At 37.0% G+C, this 19,604-nt stretch overlaps 1 protein-coding gene across 5 annotated transcripts in view; it reads left to right on the top strand.

The window, feature by feature from the left end:
• Positions 1-19,604, top strand: part of DOP1A (DOP1 leucine zipper like protein A) — a 78,089-nt gene that overhangs the window by 35,091 nt on the left and 23,394 nt on the right. For 4 of the 5 annotated variants that reach the window (XM_044917618.1, XM_044917615.1, XM_044917616.1 and 1 more), the window contains 11 exons: positions 381-655; positions 1,877-2,029; positions 3,881-3,981; positions 5,520-5,779; positions 7,417-9,406; positions 10,427-10,538; positions 10,642-10,824; positions 12,290-12,415; positions 16,137-16,271; positions 18,178-18,233; positions 19,380-19,484. In XM_044917618.1, coding sequence (XP_044773553.1) covers positions 381-655; positions 1,877-2,029; positions 3,881-3,981; positions 5,520-5,779; positions 7,417-9,406; positions 10,427-10,538; positions 10,642-10,824; positions 12,290-12,415; positions 16,137-16,271; positions 18,178-18,233; positions 19,380-19,484 — 3,496 coding nt within the window. The remainder of the gene's footprint in view (positions 1-380; positions 656-1,876; positions 2,030-3,880; positions 3,982-5,519; positions 5,780-7,416; positions 9,407-10,426; positions 10,539-10,641; positions 10,825-12,289; positions 12,416-16,136; positions 16,272-18,177; positions 18,234-19,379; positions 19,485-19,604) is intronic. The other variant, XM_044917619.1, reaches the window with a different exon arrangement.

The following is a 19,604-nucleotide window of genomic DNA, read 5'->3' as shown; positions in this document are numbered from 1 at the left end:
TTAGATCCATTGGTTTCCTTTATTAAGACTAGCATCATATATGTTTACCATTATTTAATTTTTATATATGCACACGCATAGTGCAGTGAGTGCTATGAGTGCTACATCATGTGTGTCGATTAATGTACTATTTTTCAGGGCAGGGAAATAGATTTATGACTTGGCATAAGAAAACTACATACTAAAAAAGTTTATGAAATTCTTGTTGCTGCTTTATTTTCTTAAAGCTCCAGTCTAGGTGAGAAACCATGGTTTTACTAACGAATCAAGGCCTAAAGGTAGTAGGAGGTGCTTTGTTTTTTGAAATTAACCTGGAAGTTGGAATCTGCATGAAAGGTTTATCGTAATGAACCCTGTTGGCGTCCATCTTTTTGTTTCAGACTGGGAGCACGTGCAGCCTCCGCTGTGGCTCCAGACTCTAATGAATGCTTGTAGCCAAGCAAGTGATTTCAGTGTGCAGAGTGTTGCTATTTCTTTGGTCATGGACCTGGTGGGACTGACTCAGTCTGTGGCCATGGTCACCGGGGAGAACATCAACAGTGTGGAGCCTGCCCAACCCTTAAGTCCAAACCAGGGAAGAGTAGCAGTGGTTATTAGACCTCCCCTCACTCCAGGCAACCTGAGATACATCGCTGAGAAGACTGAATTTTTCAAGGTAAATTCTAGGAAGTACATACATGACTAAGATGGTACTTGACCTCGTTTGCTTAGCAGAGATTTTAAAGATGATAATCAGGCTTCATTGAATACCTCTTCGTATTATACTGTATAGAAAAAGATACATACCAGCTTAATCTGCACTGCTTTGCCAATCTTATCCCCAGTTTTGTGAGAGGGAAGAAGATAAGGATGAGAGGAGATGAGGATGAGGTTAGGGAAGGCAAGAATTAGGGCTCTAAAGTCACAGAGGAAATAATTACAGCTAAAAAAGAGGTAAGATCATTTACACAGTAAAACTTATTTCCCCATGATGTGGTTATTGCACTTTTGGTTTTCATAGAGTACAGTCTCAGCTCTCCAAAATTCCCAGGAAAAGTTTTTCTAACTCTGTATTGTCTGATCATCATCTGTAGTGTATGATGCCATTCAGAAAAAAAATGCAGTTTTTTTATTTTGATCACAACAGTTAAGATGATATCCTCTACATAGAACATCAAGTATATTGGATTATATTACATCTTAAGTAGGTAGATTCTTTATATATAAAAAAAATTTTTCTTTATCTCATTTCAAGTCATTGTGCCCCACAGGATCATTTCTCCTGCTAGATTAGAGTTGGTTTCTGTAACAGTATTATAGTGGTAAACCCTAAAAATGGTTACATTTTTTATTAATGCTATCATAGATCATCAAGTGCTGTGTTAACACATGTAACTCTGAAATACATACAACCTATTTTGTGTGTGTTAAATAATTTGGATATTTGGACTATGAATTAGATTTCATTTTGTAACATATAACCATAAATATTAAATTATATTCAATGTGGGGTTTGTATCCTCTTAAGGATAATGTATTCTAGCAACACTTTACTAAATGTCACTAAAATAGTGAAATGGGGTCTTCTCTGGGCCCTGTAGAAAGTGCTTCCATGTTTGATGTTTAAAACAATACCATTAGGGAGGGACCTTAAAAAAAATGAAAATAATCAGTCAATCATTAAAGGTCTATCGTAAGAGTTTCTAATTGCCTGTATGACCAAAAAGTGAGCACATGGAAAGCTACACTTGTAAATTTCATCCTAGTGGCGTAATGGATATTGAAGACCTTCGAAGTCTGGCCTTCAGAGGCTTGTTGTACCTAACAGGAAATGCTTGTTAAAGAAGGTTTAATTTATGGTTTCATAACACTGTCACTTTTACATCTTTTTCTATAGCATGTAGCTTTAACATTGTGGGATCAGCTGGGAGATAGGACACCTCAGCACCACCAGAAAAGTGTGGAACTGTTCTATCAATTACATAACTTGGTTCCTTCTTCTAGCATCTGTGAGGATGTTATAAGTCAGCAGCTAACCCACAAAGATAAGGTAAATTTTTTTTTTATCTTGTCCCACCCCCACCCACCCCACTCCCATTATACCAAAAGATAAATTAAAGAAACTAGGAAAATTATTGTGGCTAGTATCTGATTAGAGATTATATAAATTCTTTCAGAGTGATCTTCATGTCTTTAAAACAAATTTGTTCTGTCCTTTTTGGAAGAAAGTTCTTTGCAAAAGCACCAGTAATCTGAAAAATCAAGTAATCCACAATCAGATACTGGGTTTATTTCTTGGTTCAGGACACAAATTGTGGGCAGCGATGATTAAAGTTGTTGCTGGTCCAAGTTCTTGGATCATTTAAAGAGGAAGCAGTGGCCTTGGTTATCGAAGTATGGATACATTAACAAATGCATGTGAAATGAAGTGATATGTGTATCAAGTTACATTTATAAGGCACAGAATGCTAATACTGGAGATATTATTTGCATTATAATAAATATCCAAAATAAGCATTTTGTATCCTAATGTATACGAAGTAATCCGTAAGTCAGTAAGAGTAAAAGTGATAGAGTTCTGGGTGCTCCTGAGAAGAAGCTGGAATTGTCATTCTGGTTGACCTCTTCAGGCAGTTCAGTGAAGAGTGTGGTCTTCTCATGCCTGCTCTTGAACATCAATCCAAGATTTTATCAAACAGCTTTTAGAGGTGCATCACCCTAATTTTTTAAGAACTCTAAATGCTAGTGGGTTTCAGTGGGCCCCCAAAAAAGGCATTGTGTAGAGTAAATGAAGCTTTTGGCAAGGAGGGAAGTGGCAAATGAAGGAGTAAAAGAGAGGAATAAAAAGTTTATTTTATTAAAATTCTGTTTCTACTTTAGCACATTCTTTGAAAATTGTTTAGGAATAAAATGTTTAATAAAGCCTTGCATTTAATTTCATTTGTTTACATTAAGTGTAAATCTAGGATAAATTATGTACCTGTTTACTTGTGTAACATTTTTAAAGAAATCATAAGTTCTGAATAAATGTATTATACAATACTTTTTTTTTTTTTTTTACATGCTTGTATTGGTTGATGTACAAACACAGCCTTCATAGGAAAAGCATTTATTAGGCCTAAGGAAAAAAAGAAAGCACTCCTAACTGATCACAAGCAATTTAGACAGTTTCAGTCCCTGATTTTGGGAGGCCTTTACTTGAAGGATTCCACAGATGCTAGAGGAAGACTATAAAAATCTTGATAACTTCACATTTCCTACCTGATTTATGTTAATTTATGTTCATTATCACCAAAAGCTGCTCTTTCTGAAAAATGTATTTTTCCATGGTTCTTTCCATTACTACCATAACACTTAATGTTTTCAAGATAATCTCAAAGTGATGTAATGTTTTTCCTACAGAAATAATTTTGTAGGTGTTTACATTTTTGAATCTAATAAACCAGCTTTGTAAGTAGTGACAAATTCATTTGAGATTAATATATAATTTCTGGGAGCAAAAGTAAATTGTATAGTGTAATAAAATAAATTTTGACTACTAAGTATTTATATTAAAACAAGAGAGAAAGTGCTTCCTATACTGAAGACATAATAACATGTGCATTACTAGTTCTTTCCATCCCCTGTTATACAGTAATCTAGAAATCTGGTTACCTAGTCTAAACTAAATTCTAATGATTTATGAGGTAGCGTGAGATGATCCTTCAGGTTTAATATTTCTGCATATATTTAAGTCTTTTTTACATTTCTACTTTCATAAAAACAGTTTATTGTGTTGTGTGTTGAGTACTATGAACATTGAGCCTAATACTGCCTCTTAAATTGCTACTTCGATTTAGTAAAATCCTTTAATATCTTCAAGGGAGAATAAAATAATTTAATCTCCCATATTCCTCCTCAGAAAATAAGGATGGAAGCACATGCAAAGTTTGCAGTTCTTTGGCATCTCACAAGGGATCTCCATATAAATAAGTCGTCATCTTTTGCACGTTCTTTTGACAGGTTGGTTGCGTTTGATATTTGGATTTACAGTCAGATATCTCAGTGTCTCTTTTCTTGAATCCTCTGGCTAGTTTGGCAGGGGTAGAAAATAAGAATTTACAGATTTTATAAAGAGAACTTATAAATTATTTTTTTAATCGAAGCTATATTAAAATGCATGGCATTGAAGCACCCAGAGCCCCATTCTTTCACTAGATGACGATTCATCAAGACCCTACTGTGTGCCAGACACCATTCTAGGTGTCGGGGATACAGCAATGAATACAGCATTTTGAGTCTCTCTTCATAGTGAAGTTTCATTAAAACAGTAGATTATGTAACTGTTTCTCCAACAGTTATTTTCAATCTTCTGCCTGAAATGGACCTAATAGATCTATAGCTAAAATACTGACAGACCACTTCATGTGGATTCAGAGAACCTGTAGCTGCCTGAGAGTGGTTTTGCTACTTGTCTAGACCACTTAAGATGACTCATCCCCCAAATATGAGATTTGCATTAACTTCCAAGGAGATGCTGTTACGTGGTGGTTCAGATATTGGCACAGGATAATAGCAGTTTCACCAGCAGCTCTCCTAGAGGAGGCCACAGATCTGACTATGCTTATAGCCCCAGCTCAGGACCAGATGTGTGCTTTACTGGACACTACTTTTTCAACAGCATCACCATTTTTAAATCATCTGCTGTTGAACTAGTACAATGGACTAGGCCCTTGGCCTACGTACTTTACATACAATTATCTCTCATTTGATGCTTGCCTTTGCTCATCATACAAACAAGGCACTGAAGGACCAGAGAAATTAAGTGGCTTACCCAAAACCACACATGAGGTCGGGTGGATAACCGACATTTGAATCTTGGGTTTTCTGATTCCAAACCACACCTCCATACCTTTCACAGGTCTTTCCTTGAATTAAGCTCATAGGTTTGACTCCTAAAGAGATTGGGTGCAGAAGAACATGGGAGCAGTGCTGACTTGCAGGGAGTTCAATATTTGGTGACTTGAAAAGGAATATGTTGCTAAAACAAGACTAAGGTGTTTTTTTTTTTCTATTTTATAAAAGTAACGTATGCTTGTGAAATTTAAAAAAAAAAAAATGCAAGTATATAAGAAAAGGGGAAAGACGATTTTCTCCTTTCTCCTATCTGCTGAGACTGTAGGGATTAAGATTATTAAAATACTGTGGTCAACAGTTATCCTGAAGTATGACTACTTTTAAAAAAGTTAATTCAAGGGGCGCCTGGGTGGCTCAGTCGTTAAGCGTCTGCCTTCGGCTCAGGTCATGATCCCAGGGTCCTGGGATCGAGCCCCGCATCGGGCTCCCTGCTCAGAGGGAAGTCTGTTTCTCCCTCTCCCTCTGCTGTTCCCCCTGCTTGTGCTCTCTCTCTCTCTCAAATAAATAAAATCTTTAAAAAAAAAAAAAAAAGTTAATTCAAAATAATAACACTTATAATAATATTGATTTAAGAAAAACTAGAGTGTTACAATTCAAGTAGGTGTTTTGTTCTTTTTTTTTTTAATTATCGGTGTTTATTGTAGGTCGCTGTTCATCATGTTAGATAGCCTTAACAGCCTCGATGGTTCTACCAGCTCAGTGGGACAAGCCTGGCTGAACCAAGTGCTACAAAGACATGATATTGCAAGAGTTTTGGAACCATTGCTATTGCTCCTGCTTCATCCTAAAACTCAGAGGGTTTCAGTGCAGCGTGTACAAGCAGAACGCTATTGGAATAAGGCTCCCTATTATCCTGGAGAAGAGAGTGACAAGCATTTCATGCAGAATTTTGCCTGCAGCAGTGGTGAATATCACATGGAAGTAGAACAGCTTTATTTAGAATTAAGTTATGAAAATAAAGTGAGAGGTGAACACAGCGGTGATTGGCGACAGTGAGGTGTTCTGCATGGGGTTCCCCCGCCCCGCGTGCCATGGCGGTGCTCATGTGGGACGTGTCAGAATATCCTTCATCAGTGAGCACCTTAGAGGACTTGGATCTCTCTTATGAGTTGACTCTTTCAAGGGAGGAGTCAACACAGGTCTGGGCAAAGACAGTCTTCCAATTTTGATGAAAATGCCTTTAGAGTGTAATTAGCAGTTTTGGTCCTGCAAGGCTGTGGAGCTACTTCACTGGGAATGTGTAATAAGTTTGTAGTGCACATTTAGCTTTCATGAGTCATTTTCTTCCTCTGTGAAATGGGGATCGTAGCACCCACCTTTCCAGGCTTCACTGTGAACATCAGATGTCATCCTGTTTGTGAAATGTTTATTGCAGACTGGCATATCCTAAGTGTTTGTTAAATATTCACTATTATTCCTTGAAGTCCACACTTTACAAACTGTCGAGTGATGCCATCTGTAATACAGTGATAATGGCCCCATAGATTAGATTAGTTTATTACACTTCAGAGACAAAAGATGCTTACATATCTCATTTGTATCTTCACAAATAACCCTGAGCAGGGAGCTGCTGCTGAGCGGGCTGTGGCTTTCTCACAGTCCCATGGCTGCTGAGTGATGAAGCTGCGACCGAGCCGGTGTGCTCCTACTTCATCTTTAGTGTGTCTCTACAGAGCCTTCTTTCCTTTCTCTGCCTTCCTTTCCACCGCTTCCCCTGAGTGTTCTCAGAGCATGCCCTACCCTGCTTATCGCCCCAACTTTGTGTTAGCATTTTACCCGCTGCAGTTCCTGCCTGTCTGCTGAATTCTCACCTTGTCTTGAGATCAGTCTCCTTACCTGTAGGGTCACCATGCTTTCCCTGAGTTTCATAACATTTGCTTGGTACTATTCATATGGAACTAAGCCTTCTGCTCTTTCTAAAAAGAATGCCGTCAGCCTGGTATGCCCCTCAAAAAGTATAGAAATGGATGCATGTGTTTGTGATCCCCTACTGAGTTCAAACTCTATAGAGAGCAATGATGTCTTTTCCTTCTCTCACCGCCATTGTCTACAGGTTCAGGGCCTTACTCATATTAGATAATTCATAAATGTTGAATTTTATTGAAATCAAGGAACTACATATATGTATATATATATATACCTATTCCCAAACTACTTGAATTCTTAGAAATAGCATAGCTAAAGGGAAGTATCACACAGGGAGGAAAAGAACTAAAATTTTGAAGTGCAGTAAAAAAGATACCTTATTTGGGGATAAGGGCAAATTTTTACATTGTATCTGTTTTAAATGTGTTGTTCTGTTCAATTCAATTGAATTAATAGGCTTTCTCTTGTTGAATTGTCTTTACTAAATTCTAGTTAATAGTCATCTACATAATTTTCTAACTTAAAGGGTCTAAAATAGTAATAAATTAAAATATAATTTTAGGAAAGTATAAGTTGGTGATGAAGCTAATGATTAAAAATCTTGAATTCGGTCTACCATTTCAATTATTTTAATATGTCTTCTATTTTTCCTTTGCTATTTTCTTCATATGCCAGTAAGCCAAGTACAACTCATTGCATCTAAAGGGAATGGTGAAAAGCCGCTTACCATGGATGAAATAGAGAATTTTAGTCTCACTGTTAATCCATTGAGCGACAGACTTTCCCTTCTAAGTACCAGCAGTGAGACAATTCCAATGGTTGTATCTGATTTTGATCTTCCAGACCAACAGATAGAAGTACTTCAGAGTTCTGACTCTGGATGTTCACAGTCCTCTGCTGGGGACAATTTGAGTTACGAAGTCGATCCTGAAAATGTGAATGTCCAAGAAGATTCCCAAATGCCAAATGCGAGCTCCCCGGATGATGACATTCAGCAGGTAGTGTTTGACCTGATATGTAAAGTTGTAAGTGGCCTCGAAGCAGAATCTGCATCACTTATATCTCAGTTAGAAATTGAAGCTATGCCCCCAAAGCATAGGGACGTAGGCCCAGGCGAAGAGACACTCCAAACTGACGATCAGTCCGCTCCGCAGAGCCAGAGTGCTGTGCTGAGTAAGGACAGTTCCCACTTTCTGTCTGTGTCTGCGGAGGGAGGCCATGAGTGCGTGGCAAATGGAATCTCCAGAAATAGTTCCTCACCTTGTATTTCAGGAACCACACAGACTCTCCAGGACTCTAATGTTGCTTCCGTAGAAACCAAATCTAGACAGAGGAGTCACAGTAGCATTCAGTTCAGCTTCAAAGAAAAATTATCAGAAAAAGTCTCCGAGAAAGAAACCATCGTTAAGGAGTCTGGTAAACAACCAGGAGCAAAACCTAAAGTAAAACTTGCCCGAAAAAAGGATGATGACAAGAAAAAAACTTCAAATGAAAAACTCAAACAAACCAGTGTGTTCTTCAGCGATGGCCTGGATTTAGAGAACTGGTACAGCTGTGGAGAGGGAGAAATTTCTGAAATTGAGAGTGATATGGGTTCTCCCGGATCACGGAAATCTCCCAATTTCAACATCCATCCGCTCTATCAGCATGTGCTTCTGTATCTCCAGTTGTATGATTCATCGAGGACTCTCTATGCTTTTTCTGCCATCAAAGCCATCTTAAAAACTAATCCTATTACTTTTGTAAATGCCATTTCAACCACTAGTGTAAATAATGCATATACCCCTCAGTTGTCTCTCCTTCAGAATCTCTTGGCCAGACACCGGATTTCTGTTATGGGCAAAGACTTTTACAGTCACATTCCAGTGGACTCAAATCATAACTTCCGGAGTTCTATGTACATAGAAATCCTTATTTCCCTCTGCTTGTATTACATGCGTAGCCACTACCCAACTCACGTCAAGGTCACTGCACAGGACTTAATAGGCAATCGAAACATGCAGATGCTGAGCATCGAAATTTTGACGCTTCTCTTTACTGAGCTGGCAAAAGTAATAGAAAGCTCAGCAAAGGGTTTCCCGAGTTTTATCTCTGATATGTTATCTAAGTGCAAAGTTCAGAAGGTGATTCTTCACTGCTTGCTGTCCTCCATCTTCAGCGCACAGAAATGGCATGGCGAGAAGGTGACAGGCAAGAACGTGGTCGCCGTCGAAGAGGGTTTCTCAGAAGACAGCCTTATCAATTTCTCGGAGGATGAATTTGACAGTGGCAGCACACTCCAGTCACAACTTCTTAAAGTGCTTCAGAGGCTCATTGTTCTAGAACACCGGGTAATGACTATCCCCGAAGAGAGCGAAACGGGTTTTGATTTTGTCGTCTCGGACCTGGAACACATCAATCCCCACCAGCCCATGACTTCTCTTCAGTATCTGCACGCTCAGCCAATCACGTGTCAAGGCATGTTCCTTTGTGCAGTGATACGAGCTTTGCACCAACACTGTGCTTGTAAGATGCACCCGCAGTGGATTGCTTTAATCACGTCTACTCTGCCTTACATGGGAAAAGTGCTACAGAGGGTGGTTGTTTCTGTGACGCTGCAGCTTTGCCGAAATTTAGATAATCTAATCCAGCAGTACAAATACGAAACAGGATTATCCGATAGTAGGTAAGGTTGATTTTTAACTTTATCGTTGACATCTTTCACATCATGACACAGAATTGTCCACAAAGTCACTTACCGTTTGAGTAAATAAATTAGTGGTTATCAGTAGGTTACAGAAAGTATGTTATTTTCACAAAGAACAAAATTCAGCTTGAGAAAGAGTATCGATAAAAGAATGCAAGAATGGCGGAGAGGAGTATTTAAACAGACCTTTTTTTATTCTAAGGGTTTTAATTAATTTTGATGTTCTTGACTGAGCTGGCGAAAGTAATGCAAAGCCCAGCAAAGGGTTTCCCTAGTTTTATCTGATAAGTTATCTAAGTGGAAATTAATATCACACTAAAATTAATTTTAAGGGGCGCCTGAGTGGCTCAGTGAGTTAAGCATCTGCCTTCGGTTCAGGTCATGATCCCAGGGTCCTGGGATCAAGCCTCTCATTGGGCTCCTTGCTCAGCGGGGAGTCTGCTTCTCCCTCTCCCTCTGCCTGCCACTCCCCCTGCCTGTGCTCTCTCTCTCTCAAACAAATTTTTTAAGAAATTAATTTTAAATTAAAAATAATTGTTTTCCCATCTGATTTTATTTCTTGTTTCCGATTTTCATGTTTAGTGGTGAATTCCATCTGTATCCCCATGTTCAGTTAGTCCGTCAGAAATTAACCAGATGTTTAATAGATTAGTGTCTGGTTTATCTCCTGTATAACCTTCGCTACTACGTGTAAAGTATGAGAGAACTGCCTGTATCATTTAATATTGATATGCCTGCTTTTACATAGTTACTAGAAATTTACTGGCTATATTTGTTTATTTTGTATTGAGTTCTTTAGCCAAAAAGAACTCTAGTACAACTCACTTATTTTAGAGATTAGGATATAAAAGCTTCTAATATGTGCTCTTAGTCATTTATTCCTGTACTATTTATTGAGCACCTACTATGTGCCTAGCACCTGCTGGACATTTACTATTGATAAAAACATGAACTTTTCTTTCACAGAACTTGTGTTCAAATGAATACATTTTATTTCAGGCCTCTGTGGATGGCATCAATCATTCCACCAGATATGATTCTTACTCTTTTAGAAGGGATCACAGCCATTATCCATTACTGTTTGTTGGATCCTACTACTCAGTATCACCAAGTAAGACTGCATGAATATTTGGCTAGTTTGAAAAGAATGAGGTCCAATAAGTACCCATTTGTAAACCTCAGTAAGTGATACGTGTTTTTCCCCCCGATTTAAGCTTTTGGTCAACGTAGACCAAAAACACTTGTTTGAAGCCCGCAGTGGAATCCTCTCGATCCTTCATATGATCATGTCCTCTGTGACATTGCTTTGGAGCATCCTGCATCAGGCTGATTCTTCAGAAAAGATCACTGTTGCTGCCTCTGCATCTGTTACCACCATTAATCTTGGAGCCACAAAGGTTAGACAATTCACACTTCCTCTGTGGAGCTCAGAAGTTGATTCAGGGACTTTCCTAAAGACTTTCCTAATTTTGAGTAATTAATTCCCAAATAATTTTAACTGTTTCATTGAGAAATGACATATCACAGAATTCACCCATTTTAAGTATATACAGTACAATGATTTTTTTTCCTACTACATTTCTAGAGTTGTGAAACTGTCACCACAATCATTGAACGTGTCCATCACCACAAAAAGATTCCTGGTGCCCAATTTGCAGTCACTCCCTGTTCCCCTCACTAACTCCAATAAACCACTAATCTGTTTTCTCTACATATACATTTCTTTTTCTGGACCTTTTTAATAAATGGAGTCATGTGTTACTTGGTCTTTTGTATATGGCTTCTTTCATGTGACATAATGTTTTTGAGTTTCATTCATGCGTATTATAATTTTATTCCTTTTCTTTAGGACATCTTGACATTTTAATATGCAAAACTCTCCTAGAAAATAGTTTAGCAATATGCACAGAGAGCTTTAAAAGTTTTGTAGTCTATGACCTAGTAATCTACTTTAGTAATGAATTCTAAGGTAATCAAAATTATGCAGAGATACATACATATCATTATAGACTTATGTAGTGGCAAAAAAGAGAGATCCTAAACAGCAAATATGGAAATGGTTAAATAAATTACACTTTTAATGTTACATTACATAGCTACTAATAATTGTGGTTTTAAAGAAATCTTAGTGGATAGAAAATGTGTAAAACTTCAGTGAAACAAGGACATTATGTAATTGAACAAATCTTGTATCTATAATTCTATAAAAAATTATATGCAGAAAAAGAAATTAATGTTAATAGTGATTATCAGCATAATATGATTAATGGTTCAGTGTCTAAATTTTTTTGTTACACTCTGGCATTTTCCAAATTTTCTACTTTATACTTAGAGGAAAATTCTATTTGAAAGCATGTTATACAATGTCAAGTTGTTGAATTGATATCCCTCAGTTACCTAATCTTACTCTTAGACCTGACTCCCTAGATCGGGGAGTAATGGGAGCACAATTGAAATTAGGGGAAGAGGAAGGGTGGAAACTATTTTAAAATTTTACTTAAGTACTTACGTTTAGATTAAACTATGCTTTTCCGTTGTATAATTTCACTTAAATATAGAACACTCCCTTTCCTTTTTAAAAGAATCTACTAATTGGATTTCATATATAGTGTTTTCCTATTATGTCATATAGACTCCTGCATTTGGCTGACTGGCAGTTGTCATTTTATAGGGTTTTTTTTTTTTCTTTCCCAGTTAAAATAACCATGATTGCCTCCTTTAACACTATTAAAGTGTCCTCTACTGTTACTTGGGTGGCAAAACATGAAAGCACTATATAGTATTTAAAAAAAAAAAAGCTAAAAGTGCAGTCTATTAATGTTCCATAATTTTTAATTCACTTGTTTATTTAAATTGTTTTAGAACTTGAGACAGCAGATTCTTGAATTATTGGGCCCCATTTCAATGAATCATGGTGTTCACTTTATGGCTGCTATTGCGTTTGTATGGAATGAAAGAAGACAGAACAAAACCACCACCCGGACCAAGGTACATGTTTAACTGTTTGGTACTTCTGTTGTGTCGTTTGAGAAGCAGTGAGTATATGTGAATTTTCAATTCCCCGTTAGTTGCAATGGGCCTGGGGTGGGATGGGGAATAGAAAAGCAGTAGTTTTTCTACAGGTATAATGATGTATTTACTGCCCAAATGTCTTAAATAAGTATAAAAAGCATCATTTTATGGAAAAAAAGAAATTCGTATATTAACTCTATTTGAAATAGAAAAGTTAACATAGTACAGGGTATTTTTTTAAATGTTAGTCATTCAGGGTATGGAGAGTTTTCATCTTGACTAGATTTTCATTAAGACATGATAGCTTAGGGCTCCTGGGTGGCTCAGTTGGTTAAGCAACTGCCTTCGGCTCAGGTCATGATCCTGGAGTCCCGGGATCGAGTCCCACATCGGGCTCCCTGCTCAGCGAGGAGCCTGCTTCTCCCTCTGACTTTCCCCCCCTCATGTACTCTCTCTCATTCTCGCTCTCTCAAATAAATAAATAAAATCTTTAAAAAAAAAAAAAAATGATAGCTTAAATAGTTTCTAAATGTAATCCATATATTGGCTTAACTGGATTATATATACGAAATTTTTGCAGCTTTGTGAGTTCGAAAGCTCAAAAATGTTCTATATGGGAAATAGTGACTCATAAGAATATTAAGGCTATTAAATAATTAACATTCACAGAAGATACATGATTTATCTAGTTAAAGGTTTCTGATCTGTTATTTTTGTGTTGATTTCACATTACATATATGTTGAAGTTTCAAAAGGAATAAAAATAAATATGACATTTTTTACATGGTAGGATTCAGTAACATACTACATTAGACAGAAGTAAAATCCTTAAGTATTTAAAATCAGTCAAGGACCTGTGGTTTGTTATTAACAAGGCATAACGAACACATGCATTTTTCTGTGCTCTTTCAAAATTGAGAATAAAAGGATTTAAAAATGCATAAACCCACAACGACAAAAAATTGAGAGAGTTGACCACAGAAAAATAAGAAGTGTCAGCAGAATTTTACGAGAAGAAAAAAAACACATGTCTGTGTGGTAACTGATTTAATAGAGAAAATTGATAACTAAACTGCTGCAAGAAAGGAAGCAGTTTCCACTGTAAAACTATAGATGGACTCTGGAATTCGAAGTGTCAGGTACCTCTAAAGGCACAGGGTTGGGATGCGGCTGAAATCTGGAGGATTGATTGAAAATTTATATAAGGAGCAGCTGGACGACTTCTAGATCCCTTTTCCCCAGCTCAAGCAACCACCCGCTCTTAATTAGCATTAAGCACCCAAGCAGGAGATTGGAGTTAAGTTTGCCCTGTAAAGAGTTGGTCAAGAAAGGCTCTGAACCCAAGGGCACAAGATTCACACAGGTACACATTAGACTTCATGGTGAAAACAGGAGCATTTGCAAAAAGTTTATATACTGAAAACTGGGCACCAGCCTCACCCCAGTAGGTAGCAGGAAGCAGTATGGCCCTTAGGTAGGAATTTTGAGGATTCCCTTCTGGGAAGATGACCTGACCAAGAAAAAAGACATAGCTACTAAAGTTTTTGAGGCTACTAACAAAACACTAGGCTGCAGTCACCACACGGGGAGGCCTCCCTGCCCACTGGTCTTGCACACAAATGCTTGACTTATCACTTTTTAATTTCTTTTTCAAAAGCAATAATAGCAGAGTTGTTACGAGCACAGACTTTGAAACCAAACTCTTACTTTACTAACTGTATGACCCTGAGGTAGAAATACTACTTCATGAGGTTGTGAGAATTGGAAGAATATAGATATGTGGCACTTAGAGCAACGCCTGGCACTTAATAAGCACTGTAAATATTAGTCGTATTATTATTCCTGACATTTAAATATGAATAAAGAGCCAAGGATTACCAGCCACATGAAGAAAGCCTCTACTATTGATAGACAGTGACCAAAACAACTAGATAAAGTCAAAAGAATCAGTGCAGGTAACAGAATAACATGTAAGTAATAATAGTGATGCCCTTGCAAGAGGTGAAGCTATATTGCATCCATGATATAAGAAGATTCTAAGAAAGACCTTTGCAAAAATTAAAATTTTTCTTGGATATAAATTTTTTTTATAGCAGAAACGAAACAAAATCAGTACAAGTGTTGGAAGAGAAAGTGGATAAATACCAGAAATAAAATATAAACTTAGAGATATGGGAAGTAGGGGAAAGGAGATCAGAAAATTAGGAGAGTGATACTGGAGGGTCAGTATCTTTTTTGCAGAAAGAACAGAAGAAATGAAGGGAAAAAATATTAACGAAATGGTACAAGAGAATTCTCCAGAAATGAAGGAAATGAGTTTCCACAGACACTATGAAAAGAGATTTACACAAAGATCAGCATGCAGTTTCAGAACACTGGAGATCAAAGATCTGAAAATCTTCTTAAGAGAAAATACTGTTCCTATTCAGTGGAATCATGATAAGACTTATCAAGAGCAGCGCTGGAAATTGTGATGGGAAAATTAATTTCAACCTATAATGCCTTATCCTGTCAAACTGTCACTCAAGGCATTTTGAACCATGCAGTATCTATTTTTTATAAAGGTATTACATACCATCAATTCACCCTTTCTTGGCTACTGGAAGATGCATCTCCATTAGAGGAGGAATAAACCAAGAAGGAAGAAGACACGGGATCCAAGAATGAGGGGTTTGGACACAGAAGACAAGGAAAGGGAATTTCTAGACTGATGGTCACAGAAAAGATATCAAGATGTTACTTTGTAGCAAGCCTAGGGAGTACCAACCCAGGGTGGAGCATAAAGACCTCTAACAGATGTCTCAAGGAAAAAAAAAAAAAAAACATGAGGAAAAGGGTAGAAGATTAATTATCTAATATATTCGAATATGTAATAAGAGGTTTACAGTTGTTGGAGTAATTTGGGGATGAATTTACGATAGAGATGGAGAAAACCAAACAAAAATAAAGCAGTTTATTAACTCTAGGAAAAAGAAAAAGTAAAAGAAATGTAATGACAGTATAATACACAGTACAACCGTAAATAGTTAATGAATATTAGATATTGATTTAAGTAAAATTATGACATAACTATGTTGGGAGGTAGGGAGAGAAGTGTAGGGGAGCTAAATTTTTGTCTTCTGGTGTAGGAAGTCAGTAGGAAATTGAAAAAAAAAATCATGAAATGGGGGAAAAAGCTGTGTATCACTCAAATAATAGAAAAGAGCTAAGAGTTGAGTAGGGTTGCTTTGGGAATGTGAGATATAGGATAGGACACTGCTATCTTTTCTTGTAAGGCTTATTGTCCTATTTGATTTTTTGAAATGATGTATATACATTGTATTGATAAAAATATATTTTTTTACCTAATCAAGAGACTTGCAAAGTCCTTTATATTAAAAAGAGCCCATGAGGGGCGCCTGGGTGGCTCAGTCGGTTAAGCTTCTGCCTTCGGCTCAGGTCATGATCCCAGAGTCCTGGGATCGAGCCCCGCATCGGGCTCCCTGCTCGGCGGGAAGCCTGCTTCTCCCTCTCCACTCCCCCTGCTTGTGTTCCCTCTCTCGCTGTGTCTCTCTCTGTCAAATAAATAAATAAAATCTTTAAAAAAATAAAAAAATAAATAAAAAGAGCCCATGAGATATTCTCTTAATTCTGTGACTTCTCTTAAAAGACTTATGTACCCACCTACATACAGAGATACAATGATGTGTTTATCCAGGTCATTCCTGCAGCGAGTGAAGAACAGCTTCTACTAGTAGAACTGGTTCGCTCCATCAGTGTCATGAGAGCAGAAACCGTTATGCAGACCGTGAAAGAAGTTTTAAAGCAGCCCCCAGCCATAGCCAAGGACAAGGTAAGAAGAGCTTTTCTTTGCATTTATTGACAATTCTGTTTCAAAAATGCTGCTGGGAGGTAAGATATTTTTTTGTACAGCATTGTCCTTTTACAGATTGCAGAGAGGAAGGCATGTTGGCCTCACACTACCGTAATCAAAACATTTATCAGTATCTGCAGTGACTGTTATTGTGATCATTCCCATAGCCGGTGAAGAGCCATTCACTGCTTAGATCTCTTACGTGAATGTCTAAGGCCGTTCAGACTTGTATGACCAAATTCTTAGGGGAGGTTTTTCTGGTCATTTAAAGGAAGAACACACAAGCCAGAGCCCAAGGTCGACTGACCTCAGTTGTTTCCTTATTATTATTATTATTATTATTTTACAGCTTCTTAATTGCTTTCTCTCTGGAATGAATGTCCAACATTTTGCCGTAACCTTAGTTCTAGTCAATGTCATTTCTTGACCATGTACAAACCCGTGCTTTGCAAGGGCTACAGAAAATGAATAATAATATAGTAATACTAATACAATACAGTAATAATAATACATTGCTCATAGCACATTGTCTCTAATTAGGCAGATATAAAAGTCTGCAAATGAGTAAAATTATGGACTTCTCTACTTTCTTCTGTTCCTTGTTCCAGCAATACTGAGGTCATATTTTCTGAGAAAACAAACAGAATTGTTACACATATCTGAAAATGTTTATTTTTTAAAATTTTATCTTTTTCTTGAGTTGCCAATGGGAAGAGTATACTTGCATGTGTGAATAGCTAATATCCGTGTTAACTTCTAACATGCTAACTATTCTAACATCACCCCTGCGGCATTTGCGATAGGATTTTAAATTTGCATGTGAAAGCTCAATTCAGCATAATATTTTGAGCATCTGCTTGTGCCAGACATTGGACTAGGCATGAAGGATATGAAAACGAGCAAATTCCACCACCACACCTTCCAACGGCTGCCTCCTTGCTCTGAGTCTAAATTCTGAATCCATTAGATACTGGATTTTTCTTTGTGTGTGATAAAGGGGAACCTTCAGGGGAATAGTTGGTACTAAAAAGGAACAAATCGGTAAATGTCAGTGGACATCAGTATCATTTTCTTGCCTGTTACTAATTTATTTTATTTTATTTTATTATGTTAATCACCATACATTACATCATTAGTTTTTGATGTAGTGTTCCATGATTCATTGCTTGTGTGTAACACCCAGTGCTCCATGCAGAACGTGCCCTCTTTAATACCCATCACCGGGCTAGCCCATCCCCCCACCCCTCTAGAACCCTCAGTTTGTTTCTCAGAGTCCAGTCTCTCATGGTTCGTCTCCCCTCTTTTACTACCAGTTTCTGCTAACTTAGTGTAGTGCCGAGTATAACATATAATAAAAAAGAAAACACTTGTCGTTAGAAATTAGCACACTCGGCACTATCTCTAGTTAAAGACTACATTAGGAGGCTATTAGGAGTTGGTCTCAGATTTGAACAAACTACACTAAGTTAGCAGAAACTTGTAGTAAAATAGATTTAAATTCTAATTTTGTAAAAATTTTCAACCCAGTTCTGCTAGCACCACCCAAGTATAATATAAGCTGATTAAAACTGATGTTGATGCTTACAGAGTAAATGGATCATTTAAAAATAATGGCTGGAGTATCAACTTTTGATGTGTGGTGGGGGAGGTTTGAGAACCTTTTGATTTCTTCTGTCCATTTTCAACTTTTTAAACAGATCTTGGGTTAAGTTTTTTTCTACTAAATGAGTTCGCATGGCTTTATTTTTTTATGACAAACTAGTGTTTTTGTTTTCTTTTAATGTTTTATATTAAAAATTGGCAGTAAAGTACAGAGTAGTTGCAACAATAAAAAAGCTAAAGCAGCGTTTTTCTTCAATGTAAAATTGATTTCTTTTGTTTATAGAAACATCTTTCTTTGGAAGTCTGCATGCTTCAGTTTTTCTATGCTTATATTCAAAGGTAAGATAACTGATAATAATCTCTCCTTTCTGCATTAGTAATGTGTAAAAGTCAGGGAATAGAGGAGACAAGCACCTGAATCCTTTCAAGAAGTTGCTAATTTTTCCTTTTAAAACTAAAAGAACAAATGCTAGCAACATTGTCTATGGATATATTTATACAAGTCAATGGGTATGTTAATGAGCCAGCCAGGCAGATCCTGCAAACCTAAAGACCTAAGTGTATTAGAGATTCTATGGCTACTGAAACAATGAATTGTAAGAAAATCATTTAAGTATAAATGAAATGCTGAATCCAACTCTTGAAACCATGCCTGTTGCCACTGAATCCATTATTACTTTAATATGGGTGAACATGTGGTAATCTAATCTGACTTTTTTTTAACGTTAGGAATGATGATAAAATATCTTCTTGTTCTGGTATTCCAGTTTTGTGTTCCCCTGAACAGAAGTCAGTTGAGTTTTGATAAACTTCTTACTGAAGACCTCAATCTTAATCCTCCCTTATAAGGCAGTTCCATATTAATCACCAAACTTGGCATCAATTTGTGATCTGTGACTAACATTTATAAAGTTAGGTTAGGTAGTATATTTAAACTGATTGTGATTTAGAGCAAGGACTACCTAACGTCTGAACTTAGATACATAGAGGTGTTATGGTTAAGGCCAGACTGAAACAGAGATAATCTTAATTTCTCTAGATGTGAGACCACTTGGTTCAGGACAGATTGGTAACTCTCCCTTCGATGAGATAAAGACTCATAGGTGAAGGAAAAAGAGCTAATATAAATGGAGAGGACAGGACCGAGAGCAAGTGACTATGATGTCAGTAATTAAACTGAGACTTACTGCAATTGTATTTTACTTCTGAGAGTCCATGTAATTAAAACTGGGATTTCTCTAGCAAAATTTCTGTACTAATAAGTCACACTGTATATTTTAAATGTGTTGGGTTTTTTATATATATATAATATTAATAGTAAACATAAGGCTTTTAGGAATTTTGTCCTATCATAGTCTATACAAATTTAGGGAATGTTTCAGAGAAACTAGTAGGAAAATGTGTTAAAGGCTGTGGGAAAATATAAAGAAAACTAAAGTTTGCTGTGCCTCTCTCTATATATACGCAACTATATTTATCTTGCAGAATTCCAGTGCCCAATTTAGTGGATAGCTGGGCATCACTATTGATACTTCTGAAAGACTCTATACAACTGAGTCTTCCAGCCCCAGGGCAGTTTCTTATACTTGGGTAAGCAATTTCGCTTAAAAATATTATTTTGAAGAACAGAATAATGATCACTGTCCTAATTGCTGAATAACAGATGTTTTGGGTGACCACGCGATCACTGTCTTCTCATGGAATTCTCAA

This window comes from Neomonachus schauinslandi, chromosome 8 (genome assembly GCF_002201575.2).
Source record: "Neomonachus schauinslandi chromosome 8, ASM220157v2, whole genome shotgun sequence".
In the NCBI taxonomy this organism is placed as follows: Eukaryota; Metazoa; Chordata; class Mammalia; order Carnivora; family Phocidae; genus Neomonachus; species Neomonachus schauinslandi.
The sequence above is the reverse complement of the archived record's forward strand: the minus strand, read 5'-3'. Positions and strand labels throughout refer to the sequence as shown.